The sequence below is a fragment of the Uloborus diversus genome, chromosome 10, assembly GCF_026930045.1.
Source record: "Uloborus diversus isolate 005 chromosome 10, Udiv.v.3.1, whole genome shotgun sequence".
Classification (NCBI taxonomy): Eukaryota; Metazoa; Arthropoda; class Arachnida; order Araneae; family Uloboridae; genus Uloborus; species Uloborus diversus.
The window spans coordinates 63,226,761-63,240,093 of record NC_072740.1 but is presented as its reverse complement, the minus strand read 5'-3'; the positions used below and the strand labels follow the sequence as shown (position 1 = coordinate 63,240,093).

Sequence of the window (13,333 nt, the reverse complement as noted above, 5' to 3'; positions counted from 1 at the left end):
TGAAGAATTTCATTTATCACATTTGAGCAAAAATGGTAACGATTCAAATTTCGAATTAAAAATTAATTTTCCCTTATTTAAAATACTTGTTACTTTATTGCTCTTTAATTATGGACTTTTGTTCCATCGGACATTAGGCAGAAAATCTTCGAAAAAGACAGTTTTTCTACTCTTATCAATCAAACTGAAATCGAGACAATTCGATGATTAGTTCACACAGAAAGATCCCTTTTGGGCCCTAAAATTAAATTAAGAAAAAAAGAACTATTCATTGATTATTTTTTTTCGAAACGTTCTCTATAAACCTTCCCAACACTAACAAAAACTGAAAAATTCAATGAAATCGATTATGTAGTTTCCGAGTTTACCACTGACATAATCATTTGGAGTTTGTTTTATTTATATAAAGTTATGTGGATATAATAGGTTGCGGTTGTGTGATTAAGAAGAAAAAATCCGTAGTAATGAAATTTTTAAAAATGATTTAGAAAATGCAAAATCACTTTCATGGTGAACTGGATTTTGTAAAAGAATATAAATACTTTGTTACTGATAAAAAATATTGCTAATCAAATTGCAATTACATTCAGCACATTTTTTGGAACAACTATAATTTTATTAAAAGTATGAGAGACATAGAAAGCTTGTCGCCAAGAGACGCTTACAGCTCCACCTGGCAGAAAAACTTGCTATTAAGTTCTAGCCACATAACTCAGCCTTAAGGCATCTTATGCACTTCAACATCAAAATGTAAAATTAACTGCCGTAAATGTAATTCAAATAGATTTTGTCCAAAATGCAAAGGTCTAAAAGTCCTGTTTTCGACTACGAAAACGGTTTTTGTAAACCTCTGAAAAGTGAAAGGTCAAGATAAGAGAAAAGATAAAAATTGTTTCAAACATTTTTCATATGCAGCTTTTAGGAATATGAGTTTCAAAAAAAATCAAAAAGGGTATTGTGCAACCATCCGTCGACTTTGTATGGATTAACCTTTTTATGATTGCGCAAATTAATTAGCGTATAAAAAACCACAAATAGAGTAGAAACATTTGACCAGTGCCGAAAATTGCCGGATTGAAGCATTTGAAAAGAAAAGCATTATAAATGACTAGTGACACCGCGAGAGAAGATGAGATCTGACTTACCCCATTTACAGAGTAAGGCAGTAGCAGAAACACCAATCATAGAACATCTCGTTACGTCAATTGCTGGTAAAAAAATCTTTAATAAGCAGTGTGGAAAAAGGTTTTCTTCAGTCAGATGCTCGAATAAGCAGACGAACAACTTTCGTCACACGCCAATAGACCCAACTCTATTTGTGATTTTTCAATGCGCTGATTAATTAGCGAAACAAAACAATGGGTGTTGTCATTTGAAAATTTCAAAATTCTGTCACTGTAACCTTAACCAAAAATGCGTTGTTTAAAATTGACACGATTCGCAACACATACATTGCTTATTTCATTCAATTATCGAACATTTTTGTGTTCTTCTGATAGAGCAATCTGTTTTAATCTCATTTTCAACACGCTCTGTTAGAATTTTGAACTCTAATACGTATCTCTTTGAATTTTGGGGGTAAAATGCTTCAACTTGCTTGTGTTAGTATAGCTTTTATGCTTGTGAATATGACTTGTGTGTGTGGTGATTTTCCTAAAAAATTACGAGAGGACGTGGAGGCCATATAAAAGTCTTTCATTATTTTGCGTCACACTTTGAATAACTTAAATCTACCTCTGATTTTGACCATTTTTTTTCAATTGAAAGTATGTTTCTAGGAATAACGGTTGTAAAATTAGAAGTCAAGTAGATTAAACCCGGACGCGCTGGATACATACCCACGCACAAGCGTGCGCTCAGGATCTATAAAAATGATGCGACAGTCCTTTAAGGGGTTACAACAAATGGTCGAAGTTTAATCACTAGAATTCTACAATCAGTGGCGGCGATTGGGGGAGGGACAATGGGGGCAACCGCCCGCCTCCCACTTTTTATGGTTCATTAAATAATTTTACTTTTCAATTTGCGAACCAAAACTACAAATATAAAAGAAGCAGAAGTGTCAAAATTTTCAGATCATAATTATTTGTTTTACTTTCTATATCTGTTGATGAAACATTATTTAGCACAAGCAGTAACTTTTAGTTTATGTATTCATTGTTTAGATATTAGTAAATCAATCGCTTAACTAAAACAAGCCATATTTGATGCATGAAATTATTACCAAGTGTTTATGACATCTCAAAATACTTTGGGGTAAATAATGTAAGTCTAATTCATGTCTAAGTGTTTCTTTGGGGAAACTTGTTGTGTACGAAATTCATTAAAATCTTAGTAAAAACGTGAGTTAAGCTGTCAAATTAGCACCCCCACCCCTTTTCAGTCCCGATCGCTGCCTCTGTCTACAATTAATGAAACTCAAAATATTTGAACGTTTTCAATGAAGCAGCTGGTGCTCCTTTGGCGTCAGCCGGTGGGAACTTCTAGAATTTTTTGCGGCATTACGAAATGTGTTCAGCCCCCAACGCCACTGTGCCCAAAAAATGTGAGAAACATTTCCCACTGACGAGAGCATTGGAATTTTTCAAATACAAATACAAATACAAATGTGACGACCAGCAACAGGCTCTGGGCCCAGCTAGGCTGGTCCTAGTCAATTAATTAGTCCCCAATGAAGATCAATGGCCCTCTTAAAGCTATCCACTCCCTTGCTCATTACCGCCTCTTCCGGTAAGCTATTCCAAGTGCCCACGACCCTGCTAAAGTAGTAGTTTTTCCTGATTTCCAAGTTAGCCTGAGATTTAAATAGCTTAAAACAATGACCCTTTGTCCTGCTTTCCCCGCCAAAATTTAATCCATTTACATCTTTCATTTTGATAAATTTAAATAACTGAATCATGTCCCCTCTGACTCTCCTTTGCTCCAGGCTATACATGTTAAGCCTTTTAAGTCTGGTATCATAATCTAAATCTGACAGTCCCCTTACTAATTTAGTTACCCTTCTTTGAACCCTTTCCAATACAAAAATATCTTTCTTCAGATAAGGCGACCAAAACTGAACAGCATACTCCAAATGAAGTCTTACTAAACTCCTATATAAAGGCAGAAGAACTTTCTTAGATTTGTTTGAAATAGATCTATTGATGAACCCAAGCATTTTGTTGGCTTTGTTACTAGCAATACTGCACTGTTGACTAAACTTGAAGTCCTGATTTATAAAGACACCCAGATCCATAACATTTTCTGCGTGATTTATGACTGAACCCTGTAAACGATATCTCATACGCTTATTTCCATGACAATGGAATTTCAAATGTTCTCCTCCTGCTACCATTTTCCTCTGACTTTCCTGGTTACGGGTTCTTATGCAATTATCATTCCTTTAGATGCTATTTATTTCCACTGAAAGTTTGTCGGAATATTTATGAGACACCTGAATGTATTGAGAATAACTGAAAATTTGTAATTTTGTTTTTTCCTTTAAAAAAAATGATTTGTGTGGTGTGTTGTGTGGTCTATTTATTGAGTGATTTAATTAAATTCAGCAAAGTTAAGACATTGAATAAAAGCGTATTTATTTATGTACGTATTTGTGTTCTAGAATGTGGTCGAACTCACATGAGATCCGGCAAGATTGTTGGTGGAGAAAATGCCAACTTTGGTGAACAACCGTGGCAGGTAAAGTATTTCATTTTGAATTATATATTTTGAGCTTTTAATAATGATGTTTCTACTACGCGAATTGAGTAAAATCCTTTTTTTTTTTTTTTGTCTTGGAAATGCTGTACATTTGTATTGTTATACGTCCTATTCTAATTTTTTTCGCAAGAGAACGTTACCGTAAAACAGAAAAAGAAATTCAAAAAAAAAAGGAAACGGTCATTTGTAAATCAGCCAGATGGATGAGTTAAAAACTTTTCAAAATTACCAATAGTCCTTCCAAATTTGCAAAACTATACAGGTTTACCAATGGAAAACAAATACAGTACACACACACAGTGTCATTTTAACCTTCCAACGGGCTCGGCCTCTGTACTAACATGAAAGGTCGCGCGTATCTTTCAGATACCCTATTCATACAAATAAATTTTTAGTATTTCTTGCAGTTGAACCTCGCGAGTCTAATGCACTTGTTCTTCTGCTTTAAGATTATCTTTCGATTTCCAAAATCCATTAATGCAAATGATATATGAAAATTTTATCCTTTTTAAAACATTTTAAAACTTATTTGTATTTGGGTCAGCTTTTAAAGATTCGCAATGGCATTCATTATACGTAACAATAAACCTGGAAACCAGCTTCCTGTATGAGAAACAGAATAGGTAATTCGGTTTTATCCTTCGTAAAAGGAGCGTATGAAGAAAACGAATTTTTACTTTCGAGTCACTATAGTGCGGAACAGTTGTGGTTCTTGATTGCTAGATTTACAAAAACACTTATTGAAATTGTATAAAATCTTCTGATTGCACTAAGCACTTGAATATTTAAAAAATGAGTAATTTCAACACTTCTTTGTGATTATTGTTTCTCCCAAAATGTTTGCTAATTTTCAATATTGAGAGTATGTCTTCCAATCACGCAAAGCTTTAATTTTTTACAAGCAAGAGCCTTTTTTCAAATATCGTGAATTTTGAAACTAACTTATTTTTTTTAAAGCATCATGGGTTTTAAGGTTGAAATGTAAGCCAAACAAGTTGTGTAAATGGTCTTTAAAATTAAGGTTCATTAAAGTTCTAAAACACTTTCTATAAAATACCTTACGTACAGTTTAACATATATGTCTGATGCTTTTTGATTTGTACAGATTAATCAAAATTTGTAGTGAGTTTTTTTTTCTTTTTAAATTTTTTTCCACTTTAAAAACTCCTACATAATATGCATAGATTTCGATACTGTCCTTATGTAGTTACATGTTAATTTCAATCCTCATCTGCTGTCAATTTTCAGCGTAGGTTGGTTTTTAGTCATCATTAATATCCTCGTTAACTCACAAATTTATAGAAATTTTTAATAAAATATCATAGATAATGGCTGGAATGCTCTCAGAAACTTCTAGTTTTAAAAGTGTAGCTTTCATTTAAACTTTTGTTTTTAATTTTTTGCTTCTTTTTTGTCTGAACTTTTATGAACTTTTCTTGTATGAGACAAATCCTAAATTCCTCTAAAGGTTGAGAAGTATTTGCTCAATGAGAGGAATACTTTAACCTTTCTAGTAGATGCTCTTCTTGATATCTTCAAGTCCCACGTCGTAGCTCTTCGTGCCTCACAGATAGTCTTTCCTTGTTTTGGTTTTAAGATTTCACAAGATTACGATGTTTATCAAGGGTGATAGTTATAAGTTGAACTGCACTATAATGAAAAAGCCTCAGGGATTGCGCCTTATCAAAAATACATTTTTCGTTTTGTTAAGTTAACTTCCTCGCCCATGGGTTTAGTCAGATATTAAGAAATCCCTCCCACCGAAATTCCAATACATAAATGATGCCATTTAATAGTTGGCATTAACAAACAGCTCTGAAGCAGTGTTGCCCCCCCCCCTCCCATGAACATCAAAAATACTTTGGAGCACATTTTTACGTGTGGAGAGTTAACATGGCCCCAAGCGGCAACAAATAGGAGACACGAGTTTTGTAATTTTCTCAAACAATGCAAATTCATTTTTCAAGCAAGCTAAATAGGGCAGATAAGACTAAATTATAAATTCTATTTCATAAGAAAGAAGTTATTCTCCAGAACTGTAGACATATTAACGTCAATGCAGATTGTTATTATTATTTTTTTTTTAATTGTATTGAATTTACCAAAAATATCAAAATAAATTTCAGTTTTCGTTAATTTTTACGGATGAAGGAAATTGAAAGGTAATCGAGGTAGAAAAAAAATATTTATAGCTGTACCTGTTGCAACTTTTGTCTCCTACAGCGGTAAATCAACACTGAACCAAACCTTTTTTTTTCTTTTCAAATGCAATGGAGTGAGGAAATTCATCATTTGTTTCGAACATTAAGGCACGTTACAGTATCAAAAGATACGCATTATCCGATTTCTCTTTCTTTCTTTTTTTTTTATTTTAAGTATTTCAAAATCGCAACTTTTCCGCACAAAACAACTCGAAAATTAAAAGTTTTGTTGATCTTTTTTCCTCGCCTTCCTAGTAAAAATAATGCTTATTTAAAAATAAAAAAACACAAGCTTCAGCAGCTTTCTCTCAAAAAGATCTGAATTCGTAAAATATTTTATTGAATAACTGAGAGTCTGAGTAAGGGGCCAGGTCAATGTTAGTTAGCGCACATTTGGTATTACAGCTGTGGAAAAAGTGCAGTTATTTATCCCAATAAAATATAAATTGTTAACTTATGTATAAAGAATCATTCTGTTTGTCTGGAAAAGTATTTGTAAAATTTGTGTATCAAGCGCTTAGTATCAAAACCAGCCCTATCCATCAATTTTCAAAAGTTTTTTTTTAATTTCATGGTTTGATACTTTTCAGACGTTGTTATGCGCTACAAAGTGATTTGTAACGCACCCAGCCCAGTTAGGTGGTAAACATTTGTGTTTTCTTTGAAAAGCAACTCAAACCGTAAACTTTGAATTCCTCCTATAAAATTTCAAAAAGAAACGGAAATGGGTTTTATTCTAAACTAAATACCTTGCTTGTATACAGTGTATCCAGAAGTTGGTGACGCATGTATCGTCTCATCACATCACGAATTCCTTTAATATCTGATTTACTACTCGCTTTCGATGATAATGGTGAAGACGGAAAGGAAATAGTCGAGGATGTTCCTACAACTGATCAAGTATAAAATCTCTCAAACTATTTTTACTTCTGAATGCCAGCTAAAAAGAAAACTTGCAAACTTTTTTTTAGTACAGATCGTAATATAATTGAAATCGTATCTAAAAAGAAAAAACAAATGAAGAGATTACACATTTTTCCTACTACTTCATTGGATAAGATTCAATTCTTAGGTTTGATTTTTAACTCGGCCCCTTATTTCACGTTACCCCCCCCCGTTTTTTTTTTTTTTTTTTTTTTTTTTTTTTTTTTATCACCTATCCGATGAAAACGTAAAGTCAGGGTTCCAGTTTATTACACACGTAAACTGCTAAAAGTTAAAAAGTGCAACCTGTTTTATGTTTAAAGTAAATAACTAAAAATAGGAAATATAGAGGAAATGTGCCCAAAACAGCTCTTTATTGAATTGACAGAGAAATGTACAAACTTTTAGCACAAGCGTGATTTACATCAATAAACGGTTAATTCTTGTATAAAAGAATACATCACAGTTTGGAGTGGAAAAGTTGTTTGTAACATTACAAAAAAAAGTTGTTTGTAATAAAGTGTGGACCTCTAACTGAAATTCATTATAGGCATTTCCATAATGAGAAGAAAACTTGCCATTGTCAAGAAGTTGTTATGTTGACATTTCCCACGTCAGGCAATTTGCTGTGACAATTTTATCGTTATATCGTCCTAGGTGTGGCTCAATTTATGCAGTATGGTTCGGTTTTCACAACATAGATGGGAATACTAGTCTGTCTCTTAACTGTTGAAATGATCCGTAACGAATATGTTTGATTTCAATTCAAAAATTTCCTTTCTTCAAGTTTTTATTGCGTCCGCTCTTAAATGTATCGGATTTTTGTGTTCGGACTTTAATCCCGTTTTCCTTACAAACGTATCATTGTCCTTACAAACGTATCATCGTACGATCCGTAAACACATCCCTGTGCTTACAAATCATGCAACCAGACAACCTTAACATTGGCGCTCATCTGAATGCGCGAAAAATTCTTTGATTATCCTTCAAGGCACGTGCTTCATTTGTCTGCTGTTACTTTCGTTTTTCTTAAGATTTGAAAACTGCTTCATTTACGGTAAAATGCTGGGATCCGAGTATGCCTTTTGCCAAAAACAGCGAAATAGAATCTTACGATACCACGTGACGAAGGTGGAGCCAGGTACCTTCTCTTAGTAAATGAACAGTAGCAAAGCTCAGAGGCGTAGCCAGGGGAACTTTGATGATGTATCCCCCTACTCCCCCATAAATCTCCGGAAACTTTCTTTTTGGACGATAGAGCAGGAAAAAAACTAATCATATACCTCCTCCGAAATTTGTTTATTTGTTAATGTTTTTTTTTTTCCTTCTCCGCCACAAACTGTCCATTTTCCTGTATCCCCCTCACTTCGTCACAGTTGCATCGCGACAACCAGAATACAGACGTACATGCGACAACAGCTTTTCACTATTTAATTCGAAATTTCTGTTTGCTATTCAGCTCCAACATATCATAAGCAAAATCAAGTGATTATAAAGATCACACGAATAGCTAAGTCTAACACTGCGATCATTTTACCCCACTTTTCTTTAGCTGTTGTAAGAAAAAAACAAAGCAAATGCAATCTACCTAGACACAGTACACCCAAACTTGTTTTTATGCGGTGGATAGGGACCGTATAAAAAAATCGCATAAAAAATTGTTCGAAACTTCACTAGTAGCTTTAAAGCGTTGTTTTCGCAACAGTTAAAAAAACATTATGCGGTGGATAGGGACCGCATAAAAAAAGCCTCACATAGAAAATAATCCCGAAAACTTACAAAATTGTAATATCAAAATAAACCAAGTGATAATTTTTGCCGAGTAGTCGGAAAAAATTTCCCAAATAGGGAAATTTTTGGGAGGTCACAATGACTTCCCATCGGAGTGCCTATGTCGTCACTTGGAAGATACTACCTCGCAGTCGTTTTAAAAATAATTTCGTCAATTGAATCCCTATCTGATTGAAATTTAAATATACCGCACAAAACCAATTCGCGCAAAAAAAAAAAAAAAAAAAAAAAAACACACATAAAAAAAAAAGACCGCATAAAAACAGGTTGGGTGCAATATCTTTCTCATTAACAAGATAAGCATATGTATATTAAAACTAGTTGCAATCTGGACGAGAAAGTGATGCAGAGAAGTTAACTTTAGTTTGATAGGCGGAGTCAAGCACAAAATCAAAAACAATATCACATCATATTAAAATAATGTAGAGAAATAAAACAAGTAGCTCAAAAACATTGCTTGTGATATAAATAACTCTCAAAAACAGCACGCCAATAAAACAGTTACTATCTTTTTTCTAGACTATTCGGTTTACCCCACCAGACCCTAATTATTAAATTTCCCCACTGTCAATGACCGTCAAATGTTTGTAATACGTAATTTAAAAAAGGAATAAACAGAGAAAATCGGAAAAGCGAACGAACTTTTCTTTCTGGTTGTCCTTTTCCCTCCAGCTAGATGAAAGGGTTTCATGGCGGTCTTCGTTGGTGGTCCACATCCCCATTACTTCAGTTGAATTTTTTTTCTCTCTCTCTCTTCACTACGTTAGATTAATGGGTAGTATTAGTCAAAAAATAAAATAGAATAAAATATATTTCAATTTTATTCTGAAGGGCAATTCTTTGATTTTTCTGAGAGTTACTGTTTTGAGAAAACTTAAATGCGTAAGAATAATCCTGGTATTCATAGATTCAATCCTCAAAATGCATAAGAATCAAGTATCAAAACCTAAGAAACATAACGTGGGCCCGCTAATGTAATACATTTTTAAAAACTGGGCAAAGATAATGCAGCTTTTATGTTCCAATTAACAAAAATCGCTTTGGATTCATTTAACTGCAGAAAAAGTGTGTAAGCAAATAATATCTTTTTCATTTTTACGCATAAAAGTTGCTCAAATTAGAAATAATCCTCAGAACTTAAACATAAAAATATTCCGACTTCCATGAATAATAAGTTTAGAAAAGTGTATTATGAAACTTAACTTATTTCAAAATTGCTTTACTCTGTAAAAATACTATAACTCTTTCTAATGTAAGAACAAAAATTGCTATGTCTTGACTGAGTATTACACAGAAAGAAATATATTACAGCTTGTTACCCACTACTAATCAATGTAGCCATATTTTCAACTCTTACACAACTTAAATGAAATTCACATCATCGAAATAATTCACTTTGAACTAATTAAAAAAAAAAAGTGGCATCAAGTGTTCTCACATGGTTATCACTGTTGATGAACTAACTGCCTTTGCTTTACGTGAGTTGCTTTTCTTTCAGGTTGCAATAGTCAAGCAGTCGTTCTTGTATAGGAAGATTTCTTGCGGAGGTGCATTGATTAACCGTCAATGGGTGGTTACTGCTGCACATTGCGTAGCAAGGTAACGTTTTTACTTCTTATCTCACAAAGGTTTCATTTTTACATCAGCGAGCTTTTATCTGTCAAAAAATATTTTTTGTTCTCAGAAAATTTAACTTTAGAAATCCCACTTCAGGCAGATTTTTCACATAATTTAGATAAAACTTTTCGGCTAAACTTTCGGTATTAAAGTACCATTGTTTTGCAAAAGTTTCCTCTGGTACCCACCTTCTACCCTTACGTTCTGTTGCCTTTGTTAAAAGCTATACTGCACTGCTGAAAAAATTTAGGGGGAGTCCGTACCCCCTATACCATCAATGTTAATTTGCACAGGTTCATGTACCTTTTTCTTAAAATTAAAGATACAATTATCAATTTTATTTCTATACCTTAAGTAAACTCTTTTTTCTATACTGAAGTAAAATTTTACAGAAAGAAAGCTTGGTTGTTAAAAAAAATCTAATGTGCAAATCAGTGTATTTTTTTTCAAAAAATGTCATTTTGCACCACGAAATCAGCTCTATAAAAAAAAAAATTCGAATATGAGAAAAAATTTACTTCAGTATATGGAATTAGATGTTTAGAATAGATGTTAAAAATTTCAAAGTCAAACACAATTTAGTTTCTGAGAAAAAGGAACATTTAGTTTCAAAAATAGGGGAGACCGGGGCAGGTTTTCGCGCATTTTTTTAATTTTTTTTAAATTTTTTATTTATTTACCTAAATTTGAAAAAACTGTACTACACCATTCAGAGAAACCTTGGCTACAACATGGAATTACTTACATCAATTAATTAGGCTTTGTTTTACAGAAAAATAGTTTTAAGTGCCCTTATGTCACGTGCGAAAATGTGCCCCATGACCGGGGCAAGTTTTCGCATACCTTATTAATAGACAGGGGCAAGTTTTCGCATGCACTTATATCAATATAACTTAGGAAATCAAATAAAATATTTTCAAGGTAGGTTATTCATTGATTTTCAGTAAATATACATTTAAAAAAACTCATCACCAATTTGGCTACTTAATAATTTTAATACATGTAGGACTTTTAGAATACTAAACGTCATCGTCACTGCCACAATTAATGCATACAAAGAATATAGGGTTTCCTTTGATGCAAGACTCGTGGGTCCATCTTTTGCAACGAGTGCACTTTACCCATATCTCTTTAGCCTTAGATTTACTGTACAAGTCTAAGCATAAATGCAAGCACAGTCTTCTTCCTCTTCATCACTTAATTCTTCATTTTGTTCGGGCTTGTTAGGTTTTCCAATTTGTCTCTTAAACTTTTTTACATTTTTCTTATCTTTCTTTTCATTCTCATTTTTCATTTGTTTTCTCTGCTTAGCTTGTTGCCGCTCTAGTCTAAGCTGCTCTTTGACTGGAGTGTCGGTCAATGGAAGAATTTCTCTTCTTTCTTCCTTTGCCGGTGTGTTTTCTCGGACCCGCTTTTTCCAGAGGTCTCACTTCTTCTGGGGTGGGACAACCTACGTTTGGCTGTGTTAGAACTTGAGTATCAGCCTCTTCGTGCTGCCCTGTTATAGGTCTGTACACCTCTGCCTGCACTGGGGTAGGTCTGTCGGTGAAATAGGCTGGCATGTAGTCGGAATCTGTAAAGATATCTGGGTTCAAGGGAAATATTCAATTCTCAAGGGAGTTTCAGTTACATTTTCACAGGTTAACATTCTACAATAATTTGCCAAAGTCCTGTCGTACAATCCGAACTCTGCCGCTACACTTTTTATACTTCTTCCTTCTTTTATTTTGTTATCAGCTTCTACCATAGTCTCTATGATGTACTTGCCTCTTTCAGGCTTCTTTTTGTAGTGTCGTACCATGACAAATCTAAAAACCCAACACACAGATCAATATCAAGTCATAATAATCAAGTCATTCTGTGAACATATCAGTTTAATGCTATTTTATAAACACTTAGGCCTATTTTGCTTTAACATATATCTCTCATGAATGATTGAGATTGTGATTTTTTTTTCTGTTTTTTTTTTTTTTTGTTTAAAAATATAAGTTGTCAAATAAGAAGCTTACCATTTCATGTGTATTTAACTATTTATGCTTCATTTAAGAGTAAATAATATAATAAACATCGATAAATAGTATCGATTGAAGGGGGCGGGGCATATTTTCGATGCGACGGGGCACGTTTTCGATGCAAAAATATTCCCCGCTTGGTGTTCGAAAACGTGCCCCGTCGCCATGTTTTTCCTTTAACTTCACGTAGACAGTCAAAAAAAGAATTTTACGGACAAACTATCACATCACAGGTAGCTCCTCAATGTGCTCTTTCGAAATATTACAACAGACAAAAACTTAACTTAAGACGTATATGTTTGTTTTTAGTTTAAATGAGGTCATCAAAATTTACTTACCTGTATAAAAACAAGTGAAACTGACGTTACGCAGCGATGTGAACAGCCATCCAACTGAAACTCTCGTAGTTCTCGTCTACTGGCGCTGCCTTTCAAATAGTCTGGTCGGTGCTTCGCTCTACCAGTTCGCTAACGAGTTAAAGTCAAATCGAAAACGTGCCCCGCGCGAAAACCTGCCCCGGTCTCTCCTACCATTTCGAGATATTGCAATTTAAAGGGGAAAATCATACCTCATTAAAATAGGTTTACGTTTTTAAAACTTATTTTAACTTCTAATAGGAGCACGATCAAGAAGTTTGTATCATTAAAACGGTATTGAATTGGAGTTTCAAAATATATCAAAATCAAAAAATCGAATTTTTGAAAGTATTTAGGGTACTGACCCCCTTAAAGTTTTATCTCATTAATCCACCAGCAAGCAGTATGTACTTATACGTTTATACATATTCAACAACTATTTCTGATTTGATTGTGATAGAGTCTTGTAGATTATAATTTACATGCTTATTTACATGACCTAAATAAAGCACTTGACATTTCCTTACATTAATCGACATAGACCACTTTGCTGCTCGCGTAAAAGTCTGATAAAAATATATTTTGCTATTCCCCATGACAAGAAAAACATTAAGAGGTGTATGTACTCCCCGCTATCTTCTCAAATTCTTCACTTGTTTGATTGTATTTAATGTAAAGTGAACGCTAAAAAAATGAATAGATTATTTTAAACTAACATTATTTACGCCTATTT

At 33.6% G+C, this 13,333-nt stretch overlaps 1 protein-coding gene across 1 annotated transcript in view; it reads left to right on the top strand.

The window, feature by feature from the left end:
• LOC129231028 (serine proteinase stubble-like) overlaps nt 1-13,333 on the top strand; it is a 66,558-nt gene that overhangs the window by 30,539 nt on the left and 22,686 nt on the right. Inside the window, exons 4-5 of the mRNA XM_054865275.1 lie at nt 3,602-3,678; nt 10,114-10,214. Coding sequence (XP_054721250.1) covers nt 3,602-3,678; nt 10,114-10,214 — 178 coding nt within the window. The remainder of the gene's footprint in view (nt 1-3,601; nt 3,679-10,113; nt 10,215-13,333) is intronic.